A 22,146-nucleotide genomic window follows, 5' to 3' on the forward strand; every position below is an offset into this window, starting at 1 on the left:
ATGGGGACGCAGGATGCAGCAGCACATAAGGATGGGGACGCAGGATGCAGCAGCACATAAGGATGGGTACGCAGGATGCAGCAGCGCATGACAGGATGGGGACGCAGGATGCAGCAGCACATAAGGATGGGGACACAGGATGCAGCAGCGCATGACAGGATGGGGACGCATGATGGAGCAGCGCATGACAGGATGGGGACGCAGGATGGAGCAGCACATGACAGGATGGGGACGCAGGATGGGAGCAGCGCATCACAGGATGGGAGCAGCGCATCACAGGATGGGGACGCAGGATGGGAGCAGCGCATGACAGGATGGGGACGCAGGATGGGAGCAGCGCATGACAGGAAAGGGAACGCAGGATGGAGGAGCGCATGACAGGATGGGGACGCAGGATGGAGCAGCACATGACAGGATGGGGACGCAGGATGGAGCAGCGCATGACAGGATGGGGACGCAGGATGGAGCAGCACATGACAGGATGGGGACGCAGGATGGAGCAGCACATACCATGATGGAGACAATATACCAATATAAATGCTCGCCACCCGGGCGTAGAACGGGTTCAATAGCTAGTCTAATCTATAATGCTTATAGAAGGTATTTGGTGAAGACCAAGTTGCAGCCTTACATATAAGGTCTATTGGCACATTCGCCCTTTCTGCCCAGGAAGTCGACAAGGCTCTTGTAGAGTGCGCTCCCACATGCATTGGAGGATCTTTCCCTCCAGCTTTATACGCCAAGATTATGGCCTCTCTGATCCAGCGAGATAATGTGTTCTTTGTGACTCCGGCACCCTTGGTTTTACCCTGGAAAGACACAAAGAGAGCCCTACTCTTCCTCCAGTCCCTAGTTCTCTCTAAATAGGCTAGGACAGACCTTTTTACATCTAGGGTGTGAAGTCTTTCTTCTTCTGGAGTTGAGTGGTTCTCATAAAAGGTGGGTAACAAGATCTCCTGGGATCTATGAAAGGTAGAAGCCACCTTAGGGAGATAACAAGGATCTGTTTTTAAAAGTATCCTATCTGATGTTACCGTTAAAAAGGGAGGATCTATAGATAATGCATGGAGATCGCTCACTCTTCTGGCAGAGACTAACGCCACTAACAAAACCGTCTTCAAAGAAATATTCTTTAGTGAGGCTGTATGGAGAGGCTCAAAAGGTGGTTGTGTTAATGCATTTCAAACTATCGAAAGATCCCACTGAGGAACCCGAGGAATGTTAATTGGTTTTGATCTTTCACAAGCGGATATAAACCGGGATATCCATTTATTTCCTGCAATGTTATGATTAAAAAGAGCTCCTAATGCTGAAACCTGCACCTTCAGAGTGCTCACGGAGAGCCCTAATTCCAGCCCTTTTTGTAGAAATTCTAACATTGCAAATATAGGAATCTCAGAGGAAATTTGTGTAGTATGAAATTGAAGGAATTTCCTCCAAATTCTAACATAAATCCTGGTAGTTGAAGGTTTTCTGCTCTTCATAAGAGTATCGATTAACCCATTAGAAAACCCCCTGAGATTTAGTAACCGCCTCTCAAACTCCAGGCAGTTAAGTTCATGCCCTTTGCCTGAGGATGGAGGAATGGACCTTGAGAGAGCAGGTCCTTGGACTGAGGCAGAATCCATGGATCTGACACTGACATCGCCCTCAGCCATGAGAACCATGGCCTCTTGGGCCAGAATGGGGCTATCAACAGAACTTTTGCGCCCTCCTCCTTTATTTTTCTTATTACTATAGGTAATAGATTCCATGGAGGGAAAGCATAGGCCAGATCGAATGTCCATGTCGTTTGGAGGGCATCGAGTATGTCTGGCTTGTCCTCCCTGTTTAGAGAGGCAAACATCTTGACTTGACGGTTGGCTCTTGTGGCAAACAAGTCTATTTGAGGAACACCCCATCGAGCTGTTATTGATTTGAAAATCTTCCTGCTCAGCATCCATTCCCCTTGATGAAGAGTATGACGGCTCAGGAAATCGGCACGAAAGTTGTCTGTGCCTCTGATGTGTACTGCCGATAGTGATAGTAGATGACCTTCGGCTAACTCCATGATGTCTGATGCCACCTCCCTGAGTTTGTCCGACCTTGTACCTCCCTGATGGTTCAGATAAGCCACCGCAGTGGTGTTGTCGGAGAATACTCTTGTATGAGAGCCGCTGAGCTGGGGAAGAAAGTGGAGAATGGAGTAATATACCGCCCTCAACTCCTTGACATTCGAGGAATTATTAAGATCTGAGCTGGACCAAAGATCCTGAACCCATTGATCCTGAAAATGTGCCCCCCAGCCTTCAGGACTAGCATTTGTGGTCACAACACTAGAAGGAGTGATTACCCATAGAACCCCCTTTGAAAGATTATTCTGATCCAACCACCACCTAAGGGAGTGTAATACTTCCGATGTTAGGAAAACTGTTCTATCCAGACATCCTCTATTCTTAATGTCCTCCTCCAATACAAATTTTTGTAGCTGCCTAGTATGGAACTGTGCCCACTGTACCGCAGGAATGCACGATGTTAGAGAGCCTAGCAACGACATGACCTGTCTTAGTGACATACTACGTCTTTTTATTGCTGAGGACACCTTATCAACTATGGAGAATTTCTTATCCTCAGGCAGTTTACAAATCTGGTCGACCGAATCTAGAAGGAGCCCAAGGAATTTCTGACACGTTACAGGCTGAAGTCTAGATTTTTCCCAATTAACTAGCCAACCCAGGGATTGTAAGGATAACACTACTTCCCGTAATCTCTGCTCACACTGTAGGGGGCTCTTTCCTACAATCAATAGGTCATCTAGATATGGGATGACCAAAGTATCCTTTACCCGTAAAAAAGACATTACTTCTGATAGTAACTTAGTAAAAATCCTTGGGGCCATAGATAACCCGAAGGGCATTGCTCTATATTGTAGATGACGAATTTGCCCCTCTATACAAACTGCTACCCGAAGAAATTGTTGGTGTGAATTATGAATGGGAATATGGTAATAAGCATCTTTAAGATCCAATACTACCATGTAACAATTTGGAAATAGATTTTTTATAGCTGAACGAATGGATTCCATTTTGAATGTTTTAGGTTTTATAAAGGAATTCAGCTTCCTCAAATTGATTATAGTTCTGAAAGAGCCATCCGGCTTACTAATCAGAAACAAGGGAGAGTAAAAGCCTCTCCCTATCTGGGAAGATGGAACCTCTACTAGGACATGTTTGCGTAGGAGGGATTTAACCTCAGTTTCAAGTGCCTCTTGCTGAGGCTTGGATCTTAAGGTGGTAAGAAGGAAAGAATCCGGAGGAGTTTTAATAAAGTCTAGTGTGAGGCCTGAGGATGTTAATTTAATAGCCCACTGATTAGTTGTTATTTCTTTCCATTGATGACTGAATTGTTTTAGTCTTCCACCCACCGGAGAAATATTACTGATGGAATTTATCGGTTGGCTTGAAGGGGCGTTTATTAAACAGATTTCCTTTTTGTTTGAAATCTTTATTATTCCACCTGTCTCTGAAGCCTCCCTTTCTTCCGAATGGTGGCTTCCTGAACGCCCTTCTGTAAGACGGAATAAAGGGATTAGGGAATCCTTTCTTCCTCTCGCCCGCCTTAGTGAGAATATCATCAAGGACTGTTCCAAACAGGTACTCACCCTGACAGGATATGGAACATAATTTGGATCTTGACTGGGCATCCCCCTTCCAATTCTTTAACCATAAAGCCCGCCGAGCCGTATTAGCGAGATTAGCTGTTCTGGCCGCCAGGCGGAGGGAATCAATTGAGGCATCTGATATAAAAGCCGCTGCACCTTTAATCAAAGGGATAGATGCCCGTTATTTTTCTCTGGATACGCCACTTTTAATCTTTTGATCCAGCTGATCCAGCCAGACTAGCATTGATCTGCCAGTACATGTGGCTGAAATAGCCGGCTTGAATGCCGTGACACAGGCCTCCCACAATTTTTTAAGGAGTGCGTCTGATTTCCGGTCCATAGGATCTGATAAGGAACCTGCATCCTCCACTGGTAAGGAGAAACGGCGAGATGTAGACGCAACTGCTGCATCGACTTTTGGTATCTTGGCCCAGGTATTCAAATCTTCATCATCAAAGGGGTAGCGTCTCTTACAGGATATTGGGATCAACCCCTTTTGACCTCTACTCCATTCTTTTTTTAACGAGATCTTTTATGGCCTGATTTATTGGAAATACGTGGCCTTTCTTCTGAGAAAGACCAGCGAACATAACTTCTTGTGGCGTCTGGGGTTCTTTTGATTCAGATACCCCCATCGTATTTCTCACTGATTTTACTAGGTTGTTTATGCCCTCAGTTGGAAAACAGACGAAGTCCTCTTCCTCTGAGGAATTAGATTGCTGAGAAATATCAGAGTCGACCTCCCCACTCTCCGCTGATGTGTCAGCTCTAGGAGAGGATATTTTTCTCCTTCGTTTCTCCATATTTACTGAAGAAGTAGAACCACCTCCCAACGACTGAAGTTCTTCCCGAATTATGAGACGTATCTCATTCATTTTAACCGATTCCTCCTGCCGTAAGGTGTTGTCTATACATGCCTGACACAGATTTTTAAGATAGGAGTCAGGCAGGGGTTCGGTACATATGGCACATTGTTTGTGCTTACTCTTCCCCTTCCTCTTTGCCTAGAAATAATATAAGCAAAGGAATCAATATAAGCTTCAGTGAAGCTATATACGCACTCACCCAGCGTAATAATTATACCGGCTGCGGAGATGTCTTAGCTTGGGGTGTGGAACGGGAGGATTTTCTTCCTGATTTATCAGTGGAGTCACTTATTGTAGAGTGTCCACTATTCCTTTTCCTGGCTTCACCACTAGGAACTAATGGCTCTTCCATAGGGTGCACACTGACCTCCTCTTGGGACGACATAATGGCACACAGACTGCACTACTAACTTCCTTTTATAGTGCAGTAACTCCCTATACACACCCCCCTTTCCTCTTTCTTTGTCTTTTTTTTTTTTTTTTTACTCACAGGTCGGCGTCAGGGTAATGGCACCGCATAGAGGAATCCAATATGGCGGTTCCCCCGGAAATGAAACTCTAACCTCGTGACCCCGGAAGTACCAGTCCTCCATTTTCGGGACGCCGACGCTACTGCGCATGCGCCCGCGTCTGCAGTACATCGGAGGACGCCGCTGCAAGCGCTTCGCTTCACATCATGTCGCCTCTTACCTGGAGGGACAGGAGGGAAATCCGGACCACGGAATCATCACCCCGCCGCTCAGATGACATCAAGAGGGCGTCCTGTACCTGCTCCCGGCCCGGCCAGATTAAGGTACCCCCGCAGTCAGCTCCTCACACAACGGTGTCCCAGCAGGGAGACCGTTGGTTACCTTCAGGCTGCATGCCAGCCGCACCAGATGAGGGGGGAGCCCGCAGGAACATTCCCCCGACACTGTCCACCTGCTCTGGGACCCCTGACGCTCAGCAGAGACGAACAGGCGGTAACCCAGGCAGGTCTTCCTCTTCTTAGCCATAGAGTCTTCTCTGTGGGTTCCCCTCTAGGAACAGGAAACCAACTGAGGAGCGAGGGGGGGCCGCCCCTTTTATCTCTCTGTAGGTTTCCTGTTCCTAGGGGCGAATCCCCTCTCTCTAGTGGGTGCTGTCGTGGCGAATAGAAAAACAGGGTGAGAAGTTGCGCCCTGTTACCCAGAGAAGTGAATCTGAAAGAGAAAGGGGAATGAATAATAAACACACACAAAATCCCTGAAAAAAAGATAAAGCGGATCTGGTGTTAGATCCAGGTCAGCCTCCTACAAACACTAAGCAAAAACTGAGTTGACTTGTGCCTGTTGGAGGGTGTATACTGCCGGGGAGGAGTTATTTTTTCCTTATTTGCATAGTGTCAGCCTCCTAGCGACAGCAGCATACACCCATGGTTACCTGTGTCCCCTAATGAAGCGAGAAAGAAAATCCTTTTTTTACCCAAACACATGAAGATAATTTAGCAACATGATCTCTGCCCGTTTTTAAAAATGCTTCCAACTAATGTGAACGACGTGGAACAAAACCTCAACACTCTGGATAATGCCGGACCTTACCTTCAGCGCTGAACCCAAGCCAGGACAGGAAACTCTTCTTAGACAAGGGAAGAGGGTTTCCATTTAAGACTTGCCTCTTTCGTTTACCTAGCTCAAGAAGCTGGATTCCAAGGCACTGGTCTCCATCAAAGCCGATACCTGTAACAAAGGTGAGAAGGGGCTTTACTACATTACTGAGAAACAGCCAACCCAGCACATGAGCAGCATGTGGATCGACATGGACAAAATGTCATTACACAATGAGGAAAATGGTTTCTCCGTACAGAAAGGACCAACCTCTGTGATAAACTAGGACTAATTGCTCTCCGTGAGCTGCCATGCAAACAACCGGCCCAAGGAGGCTGAAGATCTCCTTCTGAACACCACCTACAGTGAAGACACGGACTAAGGAGGCACTTGTAGCACAGGCCACCCATCCCTGGCCCAGGCACACTGCTTGGATGTCTTCTCCTTTGGGCATGTCCACCATCCATTCTTTGCTGTTGTCCCATGAGCTGAAGTGCAGACACTGGAGCTTGCTGTGGAAAGAAAGAAACTGGATTAATTAGCACTTAAAAGGAAAAATTTAACTGGGAAGTCTCATGACAGATCTTGGCAGCATATTGTGAAGACATCCCTGCATTGTCCATCAAGTCACCTAAAAAAGCCAAGTACACAGAACCACTTGCTCAAAGCCCACTGATGTCAGCAAGATGTCAGCGACACAGTCAAAGAAAGACACCAGAAGCTGTGGTGGAGACTCACTAGTGGGACCTAGGGAAGGTGTGTACCGCTGCCTGAATTGGAGAATCGTGATCGCACGTGACGTGAGGATTCACAGTTCTGCAATCACATAGGGTGATGGCAGACTTTTAACCTAAGACAACCCCATTAATAATAACCTGTGGCCATGTATTACATTTTTAATGAAAGGGAATAACCCCTTTAATCATTCTGATCTACATTCTGGGTAACGTTTCCGCAGCAGAACCCGACCATCACCGGATGTCTATATCTACTGCTTATTTTCAATAGAGAAAATCCTGTTGAAACTCCGTGCTTTGTGGTGCAGATATTAACGCTGTGGAAAATCTGGAATAGAGGCGTCCAGTGTGAACCAGCCAAAAACAGATGGTTTTTTTCTTGCATACCCAAAATATGAAATTGTCATCTTCACTTGGTCAAATGTACCACATACATAATAAAATAAATATACTACAAAATGATATAAATATTGGGAATTATTACCTCTCGCCGTATAACGGAAGCAGCATCACTTAAAGATTACAAATAAATATTAAACATAGAAATGCCTTTACATAAAACACTATCAAAATTACCTAAAACAGAGTTTACCTGCATTAACCCTCACCTTGCCAGTTCGTCAGTGCCTTCACAAGCTAATAAAATGGCTTCTTGAGACAGGTCTGCTATAGTGTGGTTGAGTGAATTAGTCAAGTGCACAGCGTGGTGTATGGAGGTGTCGTGAAATTCTACGTCGATGGCGTTGTCTTGTTCATCATTGTAGCAGCGGATTACACCAATTGAGTTCCACATCTAAAGATAAAATAAAGGAAGGTTAAAAAGACACAAAATGATGAAGCATGTATAGTCTTTTAAAGAGAAGCTCAACCCCAGACAACAGGGTGTTATAGAGGGGCATAACACTGCACACAGAGGTCCTGGAAGACCAAAGCCAAATATAATAAAGTCTCTAACTTGGATGGTCACATGTAATACTGCATTTTCTCAAGTTTTGACAAGTTTTCCCTATTGAGGATCTCCGTGGTGCCTGCAATCTGCACAGACATCTACTTTTCTATAAATTTAGCAAACTTTGCATAGATCAACCTGCACTTACCATAAAGCGGTGTAACAGATGTGAGGGTGTAGAGCCTGGCTGGAAAGGCTTTTGTGGAGGAGTTGGCATAGGACCACTATAAGAAGGCTTTGCTGGATACAGACTAACTTGCCCCTGGATAGATTGATCATCCTCTTCCCCTTCTGGTTTCTCAGTTGCTTTCAAGGTTGGCACATCTAAACAGAAGCAGAAAAAATGGGTGGTTGTGAATGAACTACCATGATGTCGCATCCCCGTCAGCACTCAGTCCATAGTCATGAGGGCCTACTAATCATATAAAGCTTACAGTGATCTGAAACGGCCGACAAAAGAGCACAGGCGAGGTGGCCGACAAAAGAGCACAGGCGAGGCGGCCGACAAAAGAGCACAGGCGAGGCGGCCGACAAAAGAGCACAGGCGAGGCGGCCGACAAAAGAGCACAGGCGAGGCGGCCGACAAAAGAGCACAGGCGAGGCGGCCGACAAAAGAGCACAGGCGAGGCGGCCGACAAAAGAGCACAGGCGAAGCGGTATATGCCATTATAGTAAGATTGGAAGAAAAAAAGCATCTGAACACTTTTTGGTACAAATTCAGCCAGACATTTCTTTTTTATCTCCCTCTCCCCCCCCCCAATGACGTTTCTTATTGAAATTTTCCTTAGAGGAGTTTACAATCAAAATATGGCACCTAAAGAATCATCATCATCCAAAATGGCTCGTTTTTTTGCGTGACCAGGCGTGGGGGTGATGTCGTCGTCCTCTTCATTTCCTACAGAAGCCTGATGATCCATCATATCTCCATTTAGGAAGTCTTCGTCATCGTCACCGTCGAAAAGCTCATCATAATCTTTTTTTGTAGAGCTGGTCACCTGTAGAAGGGAACAGGATAACAAAATATTAACATTTTGCAACTTTATCATTCAATGCGCAAAACATTTTAATCCGGATTAAGGCAGGTTTTGATTTAACTTTTTTCTTTTTACATGGCGATACTGTGGATAGATGTCACAGCCTTTTTTCGAACCCCTCCATGACATCCGCCACACATGTACGGCTCATGTCAGAAATGGGTGTATGGAGCAGGCCCATCCAGGGAGCCCACTCCATACCATACTCCTTTTTTTATATCACCAGATAAAATAAGACTTGGATTTTTTTTCCCCGTTTGCTGCTACAATATGTGGTAAAATGAATGGTGTCAATCAAAAGTACAACTTGTCCTGCAAAAAAGAAGCCCTCATATGTCTATGTGGACAGAAAAATAAAAGAGTTATGGCTCTGGGAAGAAAAGGAGGCAAAAACGGAAATTGTCCGTGGAGTGAAGGGGTTAAAATGTTGGACATTGAGGGTTTGTGCACACGTTGCAGTGGATTTGGCCCTGCGGATTCGCAGCAGTTTTCCATGCGGTGTGAAGTACCATGAAAACCTATGGATAACCAAATCTGCTGTGCACATGATGCAGAAAATTCCGAGCAGAAACGCAGCGGTGTATTTTCAGCAGCATCTCAATTCTTTGTGCGGAATCTGCAGCGTTTTTACACCTATACTGTTATAGGAATCCGCAGGTGTAAAAACGCAGGCGAAATCCGCACAAAATCCGCAGAAAACTCGCAGGTCATTTTACCTGCGGATTCTACAGAATCCGCACGGAAAAGACCGCAAAGGAATCCGCAATGTGTGCACATACCTTTAACCAAAAACAGACATGAATTGAGAAGGAATAGGAACCTAAAGGACGTCGTGGCACGTCGTGGACGGGAGCACATTTTCTGTATTTGCAGAGAGCAGCCAGAAGAGTCAATGACTAATACAAGTACAGAGACTGAACATGGGCACAACAAGCCGCCTTCACATGGTGGCGCACATGTTCATTCTTACCGAGGGTCTTTTCCACTTACAAAAAGACATTGTGTGCAAACTCCCTGAACAAATGATTTATGCTTACTTATATTAATTGCTGATTCTACCTTTAGCTTAGTGGTTTTCTGTCCAAAAAATGCTGTTTGTGACACCATCCTCATGGAAAGAATTTTTTCCCACCAGAACGAGCGGCATATCACAATAATCCCAGAAATCCATCACAGCTAAACATTGAGACCCCGCAGGACTTGCCTTGCTGCCGGCTGTCGAGCCGCCCCCTCGGCAGATATTCTCCAGCACCCCTAAATTGCCCTCATTGTCGGTGTAGGCAAGTTGCGGCAGCTTTGGGTGCCAAGACAGACAACATATTGTAAACCCTTTGTCGTGCAGCTCCCTGGTGAGACAGAAGAACAATCTATGAGAAGTGGTTTCTTTACACAGTTAGGCCTCGTGCACACTGCCTTAGCCGCCTATTCTGGCTCATTCCCTCTTATTTTCTTCATTCTTTAGCATGTGGACTTATAATGTTTCCTAAAAATAATCTACGTCTTGGCCAACTATCTGAGCACGAAACACAAATGCACAATAAATCCAGACTTCATCCTTTTATTCTTAATGGGAGTGTTGGAAAGCAGTGAAGAGCAGAGCTGGGATGTCTCCGGCAGTCCCAATGAGAATGAATAGATCAGAGATCTCATGATCGAGCATCGCTCCCTTCAGTGTCTCGTATCAGTGATGGTCCCAGCGTTTGGCCCCTGGCTGGGGGATAACGTCTAATCTTGGGACATACACGTGAAATCATCCTGCAGAGTGGTGTCGTGTTGTAGACGCCCTGTCCTTAGTCTTCAGTACTCACCTTTCCAAGCAGGCTTTACTTAGCACGTTCCAAGCCACGATGCGGCCGTCGATACTTCCAGCTACGATGAACTGTCCACAGGGAGACCAGGTCACCACGTTCAGAGGCTGAGATGCAGGAGAAGGAGAATGTCAGGTCAATCTACAGAACACACCTGTAAAAAGGGAGCTCCAGACATGAAAAACTGCGGCATAAAAGGTAAAAAGTGCTGGTTGTAGAGCAGCCGAACAGCCGAGATCCCCATTGACAGTTCTGGAGGCCATAACTCAGGAAATGCGACACAGCCCAAAATAAAGGCTCTCTGTGTAGTGCTGCGTGAAATGACAGCACCCATATTACCCTACTGATGGCCTAAATAATAGGTAACTGCCTATAAATATGGTTGTGTATTAGCGTGTGACCAGACAAGCAGGTTAATTGGGATAGGAAAAAGAAATAAAAAGCGCCCTAAACTTCGGCAGGTTGTGTGTGTTATTGCAGCCGAATCCAATATCAGACACATCCCGCGGCACACAACATGGCCTGGTGAGGCGGCACAATGGACAATACATGGTGGGTGAGCTCAGCAAATAGACGTACCTGACTTATGAAGTCATCAGAGAGGGTAAAACTCAGCATCCACGCATCCCTCTCATAAAACTGAATTGCTTTGTCAACTGGAACAGCAAGTAACTGTGGAGACGGGAATACAGACGTGTTACTGGCACTTAGTGGTGTACATGGCGACCTACAGGGAACACTGGTGGAGAGACTGCGGCCAGGAATGGTTTACTCTGAAACACTCAGGTGTTATCAGTTATACTGTAAAGGCCGGCTGGGAACTGTCTCAGGTGACTGATCCGTGGCACGTTCCGCAGCTCATGTCCCGTGGACTGACAGATCTTCCTAGAAGGAGAGATCGGTCAGAGCGATCAGGGTGGGGAGAAGCCGGACGGGGATCTGTCTCTACGTCAGTCTAATGAGGGGCATGCGGGCATAGGGGGGCTGAACTTCATGAATTTGCTGTATTTTAGCAGTGGATTGCACCATGTTACCCCCATAAGACACTGCAGTAACATTCCTGGAATAAGAAAAGCTGCCCCCTTTCCTCAGCTCTGGCCACTTTGGCTGAGCTGACCAAAAAAGTTGTGAAAACACCAAAAGTCCAAACAAATTTGTGCAAACTTTGCACTCGGCAAACATTTCATGACTTTACAAAAGCATTTTCCACTAGTTTTCTGGCGTAGACACGTTGACGCATCAGTCCTGTAGTCCCTGGTTAGCTCTTCAAAGTACTGCCACAGCATTTCAGAGTAAAACATACCTGGCTGCAATAACACAGCCGCCGCCTGTCCGTGGCTCAGGCAGCATGAATTGGATTAGCAGGTTCCCTCTCACATTCCGGCACAGTGGGCGGCAGGGGCCACTGTGGAGGAAACAGTGACGAGGACACCGCATTACACTAGTGTACCAAAGCCTGGAAGGCCACCGATCATGGAGTGACAGCAGATCCAACACACATGTCATGTAAAACGTGATATGATCGTCAGTATGAGTCGGCTCACCTTTCCATTCTTGGGCTGCCATGCCAAACGACAAATAGACTTGGCATTGACCACATCATTGCACTTTGGCAGAAGGGACAGGTTTACTTCACAAATCTGAAAAAATGAAAATAATGGCAGTGATCAAATACAATGTCGGACCTTTCCACCTGCGAATACATTTCCTATGCACAGAAGTAATGTACCTGTTCTTCTATGTTCCATATTCTCACTGTACCGTCACATCCTGCAGATGCCTGGGAACAAGAACAGACCCAAACAGTTGCATTGTGAAACAAGCATATACCCGGCTCCCCATCCCACCATGTCCCAGATAACATAAGGTCACACAAGGGAGAAATAAAAACGGAGGAAAAGCCACCCTACCCGCTGGGACTTATGGGGTTTTAACAGCTGGAGAACTAAACAAAGGTGAAGACCACTGAGCTTGTCAAAGGAGGCTTGATGGCAGCCATAGTTCCAGGTTGCCTTTAGAGATGTGGCAATTGATTCGGAGGACCCTGTGAACCCTATCATACCTGCCGGCATCACTGACGACCCTCAAGATGGGCCCGGTGGGATGCCATGCGTACCACCACAACGATGTCACGTGGGGCTGACAAATTGTAAGAGGCGCTGGGGACTTCCGGCAGCAGGTAGGAGGCTGTTCACATGGCGCAGAATACAGACGTGGGCGCTGGACCAGGTTAATGCTCATTTATTTGCTCATCTCTAGTTGCTTTAATGCACTCAAGTATTCAACATCTCATGCTGCTCAGCAAACTATTTAGCATTTTCCCGATGCAAAGCATAATCGTATGTGGATGAGAAATTGGATACTTTCTTAGCACAGACTACATGCAGGGAAATTAATCATTAGAATACTCGTTAGAATGCAGTTAAGTGCTTCTCTGGCTGATGTGACACTATAACTCCCTTCCAACTCTAACATTCTATGATTCTATCAAACAGGGGCCGGACAGACATCTGTCTGGAATGATTTAGTGAATCCTGCTTTGAGCAGGGGGTTGGACCAGATGACCCACGAGGTCCCTTCCAACTCTAACATTCTGTGATTCTAAGTAGCTACTTGAAGTGGCCATTTTACAACACAAGTTCAACCTTATACAACAAGAAAACACACCAAATACTCATCCTTAGGATCAAAGGCAACGCTTAATACTGGAGCACTGTGTCCACGCAGAGTCTTCTGTACACTGCTGTCTTCCACCTGCACAACCTTCACCAAGAAATCCCTAAAAGAACAAAATACCATTAATAAAGCAAATCTCAACATATAAAGGATTAAGAAGGAGCATATGCTTCACACCACGATGGTGCCACCAACACGGGGCACCCAGGCACGGCATGGCTAGGCCGCCGCCAACACGGGGCACAAAGGCACGGCCGCAGACACGGTGCGCCCAGGCACGGCTAGTCAGCCACCAGCACAGGCCGCCCAGGCACGGCTAGGCCGCCACCGACACGGACCGCCCAGGCACAGATAGGCTGCCACAGACACGGACCGCCCAGGCACAGATAGGCTGCCGAAGACACGGGCCGCCCAGGCACGGCACGGCACGGGTCGGCCGCGGACTCTATACACCCAGGCACAGCTTGGCCATCGTGGACCAAACAGGCACAGCACCAGCACCTATTCAATGAGTCTGTGAAAAGCCGCAGGCCGGTTTCAGACGGCTGTATTGAAAACCAGGCCAGTCATGTGCAAAAATTGGCTCCACTTTGTGCCAGAGCTGCGGTCACAGAGTGTGCAACAATTTGGTCTCAAAAGGACTAAAATATTGTGAAACGCAAATTTTATTCTTCCCACAGCAGGTCCAATGTGGAAAATTGGCCCTGTGCACTGGCACACTGGGTGTGTGCTGTCCATGGCGCACACTAACCGCCTACACTCATCTATAATAATAATAATCTTTGTTTATATAGCGCCAACATATTCCGCAGCGCTTTACAGTTTAACAGTTTCAAACACAAGTAATAAGTAACAACGTTAACAATACAATCATTAAAGCACAATAAGACGACCCTGCTCGCGAGAGCTTACAATCTACAATGAGGAGGGGGAGATACAAAGTACAGGTGTGTATATACAATGATGCATTTACAATGATGGTCCAGCCATCTTCAGGGAGTGGGGGATAGATGGAGATAGTGAATGGGCTACACACGCGCCCTTACACATTAAATGACTTTGATTAGGGAACGTGATAGACCGCTCTGAGCAAATGGTTTGAGGGCGCGCCTAAAACTATACAAATTGTGGATGTTCCTAATATTTTGGGTTAGAGCATTCCAGAGGATTGGCGCAGCGCGGGAGAAGTCTTGGAGTCGGGAGTGGGAGGTACAGATTAATGCAGAGGTTAGTCGAAAGTTATTTGCAGAGCGCAGCGGTCGGTTAGGCCAATAGACAGAGATAAGGGAGGAGATGTAAGGGGGTGCCACACTGTGGAGAGCTTTGTGGGTGAGAACAAGTACTTTGAATTGGATCCTATAATGAATGGGCAGCCAGTGTAACGACTGGCGAGGAGCAGCTGAATCTGAATACCGAGTAGCCAGGTAGATGACCCTGGCTGCTGCATTAAGGATAGACTGGAGAGGGGAAAGTCGAGTGAGGGGGAGGCCAATTAATAGAGTGTTACACTAGTCCAGGCGGGAGTGGATCAGGGCGACAGTGAGGGTTTCTGTTGTTTCCATAGTGAGAAAATAGAATTAGTCTTACCGGTAATTCGGTTTCTAAGAACCTTCCACGACAGCAGCATCGGAGGATGTCTCCCCGCCCCAATGGGGGACAGAAAACACAAAGAGGTTAAATACCCTCCCCTTCCTGCACCCACCAGTGTTTTTTCTGGACACAGTAGCATGAATAGTTACCACTCAAGTGTAGGAATCATCCAATAAGAATATCAGGTAGGGAGGGGAATTAGTGCTGTCGTGGAAGGTTCCTAGAAACCGATTTACCGGTAAGACTAATTCTATTTTCTCTAGTCACCTTCCACGACAGCAGCATCGGAGTAGTACTAACAAACTAATTTCTTAGGGAGGGACAACAGCCTGCAGAACTCGCCTGCCGAATGTTAAATCCCTATTAAAATCCAGTCTGTAGTGCCTGGTGAGCGTATGGACTGAAGACCAGGTGGCGGCTCTGCATATCTGCTCCGTAGATGCGTCTCCTCTCTCCGCCCATGATGTCGATACCGAATGTGTAGAATGGGCCTTCAATGATTATGGAGGAGATATTTTTCGGACTATAAGGCGCACCAGACTATAAGACGCACCCAGGTTTTAGAGGTGGAAAATAGGGGAAAAAAATATTTGACGCAAAAAAGGTGGTAAAATATTTAATAACATAAACATACTATTATATGTGTTGTTATTATATATATAATAGTATGTTATTATGTTGGAAGCTGCGGGTAGAAGATGGAGCTGCGGGACTAGTGTGGTGTCTGTAAAGTACTGTAGATGCTGGAGGGTGAGTATAAGAATGGGGGCACAGGGCTTATACTTAAAGCACCACTCCAGCACTGAAAAATAACACTGGAGTGCTGCTTTGAGATCCCATTGGGAGAACTTTAACTCCCAGCATGTCCTGCAGAATCTATGGCATGCTGGAAGTTATAGTTCACCACAAGAGTGGCAGAGTGCTTTAGTGTGTGTTGTAGTGACTAACTTTTTAATTGTGGCAGTCAGCCACACTGTCGTGAGGTACAATGCTGGAGCCTTCCATGACACCACAGAGCGCTCCCTCTTGTTGCCTCTCCACAGCACAGGAGTAAGCTTGCAGATTGTAGTGTGGTGTCTGCAAGACCTGTGATGACATCAGAAGAGGGAGGGCTCTGCACTGCCATGTGATGCTCCCGCCCACCCACTCCTGACATCACACAGGTCCTTGTGCTGGAGCACTCAGCATCCAGCACAGCCTGTCAGGTATGTAGCGATCTTGTCCCCTCTGGCCCCTGCTGCTGCCCCTTCCTCCACCAGACACATAGATCTCCCCAGCTGCTGCTGGAATCCAGCACTGGGGAATCCAAGGGTGTCCCTGTGAAGGAGTATTCATTTGCTGCTCCCTACTCACTGCTCAGCTGACAGGTGGGCGGGGAAGCAGCTAATGAATATTCACTGCACTTTAATGATCGGGACCATGTGGTTTCCCCAGTGCTGATTCCTGAAGCTCAGCAGGGACATTTTTCTGCCTCCTGCCTCCCAGTGCAATCCCACTCGCTGCTGCCCCCTCCCCAGGTTACATCCCTACCATAAGACGCACCCACACTTTCCTCTCAAATTTGGAGGAAAAAAAGTGCGTCTTATGGTCAGAAAAAATACTGTAAGTGTTTTTTTGCCACCTTCTTGCCTTTGTTTCTTCTGGAGTGTTGAATGAACAAATTCCGATCAATCCTCCAGCTTTCAGTCTGTTGGAGATAATAGAGAACTAACCTTCGGACATCATAGGTGTGGAAGGATTCTTCCTTTATATTGGAAGGATTTGGGCAGAATGAGGGCAACACTATGTCCTGCCCTCTGTTGAAATCTGACGTTACTTTAGGCATGAAAGTGAGGTCTAGATGGAGGATGACACTACCTGTTGTTACAGTTAAGTAAGGCTCCTGCATAGACAGGGCCTGTAGTTCTCCTATGCGTCTAGCGGAAATAATTGCCACCAAAAAGAGTTTTAAGAGTAAGAATCTTCAAACTAGCTTCTGATAATGGCTCTAATGGGTTTTGGGTTAAGCTATTAAGAACCAAATTAAGGTCCCAAGGGGGAGTGGGGGAGTGCGATTATGAATTCTGGGACGTATTCTAACAGCTGATGTCATGAAGCGTTTTACCCAATGGTGACTAGCTAAGTTCTGGTCGAAAAAGGAACTAAGGGCTGAAACCTGAACCTTTAAGGTGCTAGGCTTGAGTCCTATATCAAGGCCCTTCTGCAGGAAATCAAATATTTGTGCAATATTTGGATGGAACGGATCTGGAGTGTTCGGGGAACACCACGATGTGAATTTTTTCCATACCTTGCCATAAATGGCATTAGTCACTGGTTTTCTGCTCTTTTGAAGCGTTTGAATCACTTCATCAGACAGACCCCTTGCTTTTAGTATTTTGGCTTCAGTAGCCAGGCCGCCTGGTTCAACCTGTGTAAATTCGGATGTAACAGGGACCCCTGAGGAAGGAGGTCGTCCTTTTGAGGTAATGGTAGTGGACCCTCCTGGGTCATGTTCATCAGGGCACTGTACCAGTTCCTTCCTGGCCACATGGGGGCGATCAGAATCGCAGTAACCCCATCAGATCGAATTTTCTGTATTGTCCTTGCCAGAATCGGGATTGGAGGGAAGGCGTAGGCGAGGTTGAACTTCCAGGGGTGGGAAAAGGCATCTATGTCCCACGCTCCGTCCGTGGCGTTCAGGGAGAAATATGTTCCTATTTTTGCATTCCGGCTGTTGGCAAATAAATTCACATCCGGGGTCCCCCATCGCTTCACTAGGGAGAGGAAGATCTCCTGGTCTAGGCACCATTCCTCCGGATGTACGTCTTTCCTGCTGAGGAAATCTGCCTTGGTTTTGGCGGATCCTTTTAGATGGACCGCTGTGATGGATAGGAGGTGTTTTTCTGCCCAGGAAAAAATTTTTTGCAGCAACCAATTTTAGTTTTGCGTATCTCGTACCCCCTTGGTGACGGAGGTACACTACCGTGGTCATATTGTTGGAATATATGCGTACATGGTGACCGTGAAGGAGGGCCGATGCAGCCTTCAGTGTCTGCTCTACCGCCTTCAGCTCTCTGAAGTTTGATGAGCTTGCTCTCATGTCTGGAGACCATATTCACTGGAAGTGGGTCTTTTCCACTATGGCTCCCCATCCCCTTTGACTGGCATCTGATGTGAGTATCTTTAGGGGAAGCTGGTCCCAGCTGACCCCTTTTTGGAGATTTTGGCGGCGTTGCCACCATGTCAGGGATAACGACATGATTGGGAAGAGGTACTTTTTTGGATAGGGAGATCTGCTGTCTGTACCAGGATGAGAGTACGTGAGTCTGAAGAGCTCTTGTATGGGCTTGGGCCAAGGGTACCATCTGGATGCAGAAAGTTAAGGAACCCAGGATAGACAACGAGTGCCGAAGGGTGGGGGCCTTCAGGACTCTGTATTCTGAGATCTTCTGTACCAGATCGAGCTGACGCTCTCTGGGCAGGAAGGATTTCCTTTCTTCTGAATTTAGCAGGACCCCTAGAAATTTATTTTTTTGTGGAGGGAAGAAGGTCTGACTTCTCCATGTTCGGGATCCAACCTAAGGTTTCCAGAATCTCTAGAGTTTTTGTCACATCAGAGTTTAGACGGGAGACCGTTGGGGCGACAATAAGAAAGTCGTCCAGATATGGTATTATACAAATCCTTTGATGTTGAATGAAGATCACCGCTTCCATCGTGATCTTTGTGAACACTCAAGGTGCTCATGAGATGCCAAACGGGAGGACGTTGAATTGATAATGGCTGATTTGATAATCCTGGGCAATTGCAAATCTGATAAATTTCCGGTAGTTTTGATGGGCAGCATGGTCGCTCAGTGGATTGCACTGCAGCCTTGCAGCGCTTGAGTCCTGGGTTCTAATCCCACATTGGACAACATCTGCAAAGAGTTTGTATGTTCTCCCCGTGTTTGCGTGGGTTTCCTCCGGGCACTCCGGTTTTCTCCCACATTTCAAAGACATACTGATAGTGAATTTAGATTGTGAGCCCCATCGGGGACAGTGATGATAATGTGTGCAAAACTGTAAAGCGCTGCGGAATATGTTAGGCTACGTTCACATTAGCGTTTCCCGACGCAGCGTCGGGAAAAGCTGCGGCGACGCATGCGTCATGCGCCCCTATATTTAACATGGGGGACGCATGGACATGCGTTGTGCTGCGTTGTGCGACGCATGCGTTTTTTTTGCCGCAAGCGTCGGGCGCAGAAAACGCAACAAGTTGCATTTTTCTTGCGTCCAAATTTTGGCAAAGAACGATGCATGCATCGCAAAACGCAGCGTTTTTACGTGCGTTTTGATTTGCGTTGTGCGTTGTGTCGCCGACGCAGCGGCGCACAACGCAAATGTGAACGTAGCCTAAGAGCTATATAAAAATAAAGATTATTATTATGAATGGGAACATGGTAATAAGTGTCCCTCAAATCTATCGTAGCCATCACCCAATTCTGGCCAATAAGGGGAATTGCAAATTGATTGATTCCATCTTGAATCTCCTGTATGTGATCACCCGATTTAGGGGCTTGAGGTTGATGATGATCCTGTGCTTCCCTGAAGGTTTTCTGATCAAGAAGAGACGAGAATAATGGCCTTTGCCTGTCTCTTGTAGCGGTACAGGAGAGATCACGCCTGCCTGTAGTAAATTCTGAATACCCGAAACCAGTGCGTTCTGGGAATGGAGATCCTGCAACGAGTTGATCCTTAGGCACTGAGGGGGAGGACTCTCGAATTCTAGTTCTAATCCATACTGGATTGTTCGGAGCACCCACTGGTTTGAGGAGATAGTACTCCATTGGTGGACGAAGTTCGAGAGTCGACCCCCCCACAGACCGAGAGTAGTCACTGTTTGTCAGGGGTTTGCTGGTGTTAGGGGACAAGGATATTCCTGCCCTTCCCCCTTTGGGATAACTCCAGCGGCCTGTTTTGCCTTTCCCCTTGAATTCCCTTTGGGAAGTTTGATCTTTGGGGGAACGAAAAATACATTTTCTGGGATTCCTTTGTTCTGGAAGCACCTTCTTTTTGTCCGTAGCCTTCTCTAAGATTTCGTCGAGGGCTGGACCAAACAAATAGTGACCTTGAAATGGGATGGCACAAAGTTTTGCTTTTGATGTGTACCATGCCGTTCAGCGCCAAGAAGGAGAGGAGGAAGCCGGGGAGCTAGAGGACCCCGGCCGCACGTAACCTCCCCGCTTTACCCCCGGAGGGGGCGCAGTAGGGGCGGCAATGGTGGGTCCCGAGTCACATGAGAACATGGAGACGGGAGCAGCGTATGGAGGAAGGAGAGCGGATCTCCCGAACCTCAGCTGCCCGGCTTTAGGTAAATGAAACTGGGTACTCCGGTCGCAGGCCATGGCAGCACCACAGTAGGGCCTCTTCATGCCCCATAGGGGGACAGGAAAAACACTGGTGGTTGCAGGAAGGGGAGGGTATTTAACCTCTGTTTCCTGTCCCCATTAGGGCGGGGATACATCCTCTGATGCTGCTGTCGTGGAAGGTGACTAGAGAAAAGGGTGGATTCCAGAGATGTTCTTTAGGTGTAATCTGAAAGAACCCTACGGCAGAATTCACACACTGACCGCAGTGCTTGGACTAATATATGTCTATGAGGCTGCAAATTATGGTCACGACACTCAAGCAAGAACCGCAGCCCCTTCAGATAGGGGATCAGTGAAGATACAAGAGTAGGACAATCTGATACGGACAGCCTATAAGAAGGATAGGTCATTAATATCGAACGCAGCATTTATGTGCATGATGCATTGTCCCTTACCCGGAGCCAGCTGCAATCTTAGAGCCATCTGTGTTAAAAACTACGTGATTAGCATTGGTGGTGAAACGCGTCAGAATCCCATCCGGGTCGCCAGCGGGAAACGTGTGCATCTGAATTGCATTGTTGGAAGATGCTACGACCACTTTTCCATCCTGATTAAAAAAAAATGACATTAAAAATACCTACAAGAACAAAAATGCCTTACATGTGCAGGTAACTCCGAGGATCTCCATACATCAAAGATAATGATTGTGCACACAATGTAGTGTGAACGGAGCCTTGACAAGGTGTAATAAAGAGGTTGCAGTGTGAATTACCCAGCAATCTAAACTTTTCCAGGAATGACCTCTACTAACATGTTGGTTTCTATGAGGAGGTCAGTGCAGATCTGGATGCTGGTCGTGCGGCTGATGGCATTTATCTGGACTTAATAAAGACAACTGATCCTGTACCACATAACAGCCTTAGGCCGGGGTCACACTTGCGAGTTCAGCACGAGAAACTCACGCGAGTCTCTTGCATCAATAACCGGCACTGCCGCCGGCACTCGGGACCAGAGTGTCCTGCTGCATATATTTCTATTCATCCTGCATGCTCCGGTCCCGAGTGCTAGCGGCAGTGCTGGTTATTGATGCGAGTTTCTCAAATTGCACTCGCAAGTGTGACCCCTAACACTGAAGCTACAAAGGCCTGAACTGGGGGAAACTATATGCAGATGGGTAAGGAATTGGCTAAATGACAGGAAACAAAGATGTCATAAATGGTACATTCTCTAAATGGGATGTAGTCAGCAGTGGGGACCGCAGGGATCTGTACTGGGAGCAGTGGGGACCGCAGGGATCTGTACTGGGAGCAGTGGGGACCGCAGGGATCTGTACTGGGAGCAGTGGGGACCGCAGGGATCTGTACTGGGAGCAGTGGGGACCGCAGGGATCTGTACTGGGAGCAGTGGGGACCGCAGGGATCTGAACTGGGAGCGGTGGGGACCGCACGGATCTGTACTGGGAGCGGTGGGGACCGCACGGATCTGTACTGGGAGCGGTGGGGACCGCACGGATCTGTACTGGGGACAGTGGGTACTGCACAGATCTGTACTGGGGACAGTGGGGACCGCACTGATCTGTACTGGGGACAGTGGGGACCGCACTGATCTGTACTGGGAGCAGTGGGGACCATACGGATCTGTACTGGGAGCAGTGGGGACCACACGGATCTGTACTGGGAGCAGTCGGGACCACATGGATCTGTACTGAGAGCAGTGGGGACCGAAGGGATCTGTACTGGGAGCAGTGGGGACTGCACGGATCTGTACTGGGAGCAGTGGGTACCGCACGGATATGCACTGGGAGCAGTGGGGACCACACGGATCTGTACTGGGAGCGGTGGGGACCGAAGGGATCTGTACTGGGAGCGGTGGGGACCGAAGGGATCTGCACTGGGAGCGGTGGGGACCGCACGGATCTGTACTGGGAGCAGTGGGTACCGCACAGATCTGTACT

At 47.5% G+C, this 22,146-nt stretch overlaps 1 protein-coding gene across 2 annotated transcripts in view; it reads right to left on the bottom strand.

Annotated features, from left to right (window-relative positions):
• The window catches only part of WDHD1 (WD repeat and HMG-box DNA binding protein 1), a 104,594-nt gene that overhangs the window by 72,763 nt on the left and 9,685 nt on the right, over positions 1 to 22,146 (bottom strand). For both annotated transcript variants that reach the window (XM_069738680.1, XM_069738673.1), the window contains exons 4-15: positions 20,648 to 20,799; positions 13,267 to 13,378; positions 12,329 to 12,379; positions 12,144 to 12,239; positions 11,179 to 11,271; positions 10,600 to 10,706; positions 9,996 to 10,137; positions 8,572 to 8,752; positions 7,906 to 8,081; positions 7,417 to 7,601; positions 6,342 to 6,583; positions 6,066 to 6,203 (exon numbers count right to left, since the gene is read on the bottom strand). In XM_069738680.1, coding sequence (XP_069594781.1) covers positions 6,066 to 6,203; positions 6,342 to 6,583; positions 7,417 to 7,601; positions 7,906 to 8,081; positions 8,572 to 8,752; positions 9,996 to 10,137; positions 10,600 to 10,706; positions 11,179 to 11,271; positions 12,144 to 12,239; positions 12,329 to 12,379; positions 13,267 to 13,378; positions 20,648 to 20,799 — 1,675 coding nt within the window. The remainder of the gene's footprint in view (positions 1 to 6,065; positions 6,204 to 6,341; positions 6,584 to 7,416; positions 7,602 to 7,905; positions 8,082 to 8,571; positions 8,753 to 9,995; positions 10,138 to 10,599; positions 10,707 to 11,178; positions 11,272 to 12,143; positions 12,240 to 12,328; positions 12,380 to 13,266; positions 13,379 to 20,647; positions 20,800 to 22,146) is intronic.

The sequence above is a fragment of the Ranitomeya imitator genome, chromosome 1 (genome assembly GCF_032444005.1).
Source record: "Ranitomeya imitator isolate aRanImi1 chromosome 1, aRanImi1.pri, whole genome shotgun sequence".
In the NCBI taxonomy this organism is placed as follows: Eukaryota; Metazoa; Chordata; class Amphibia; order Anura; family Dendrobatidae; genus Ranitomeya; species Ranitomeya imitator.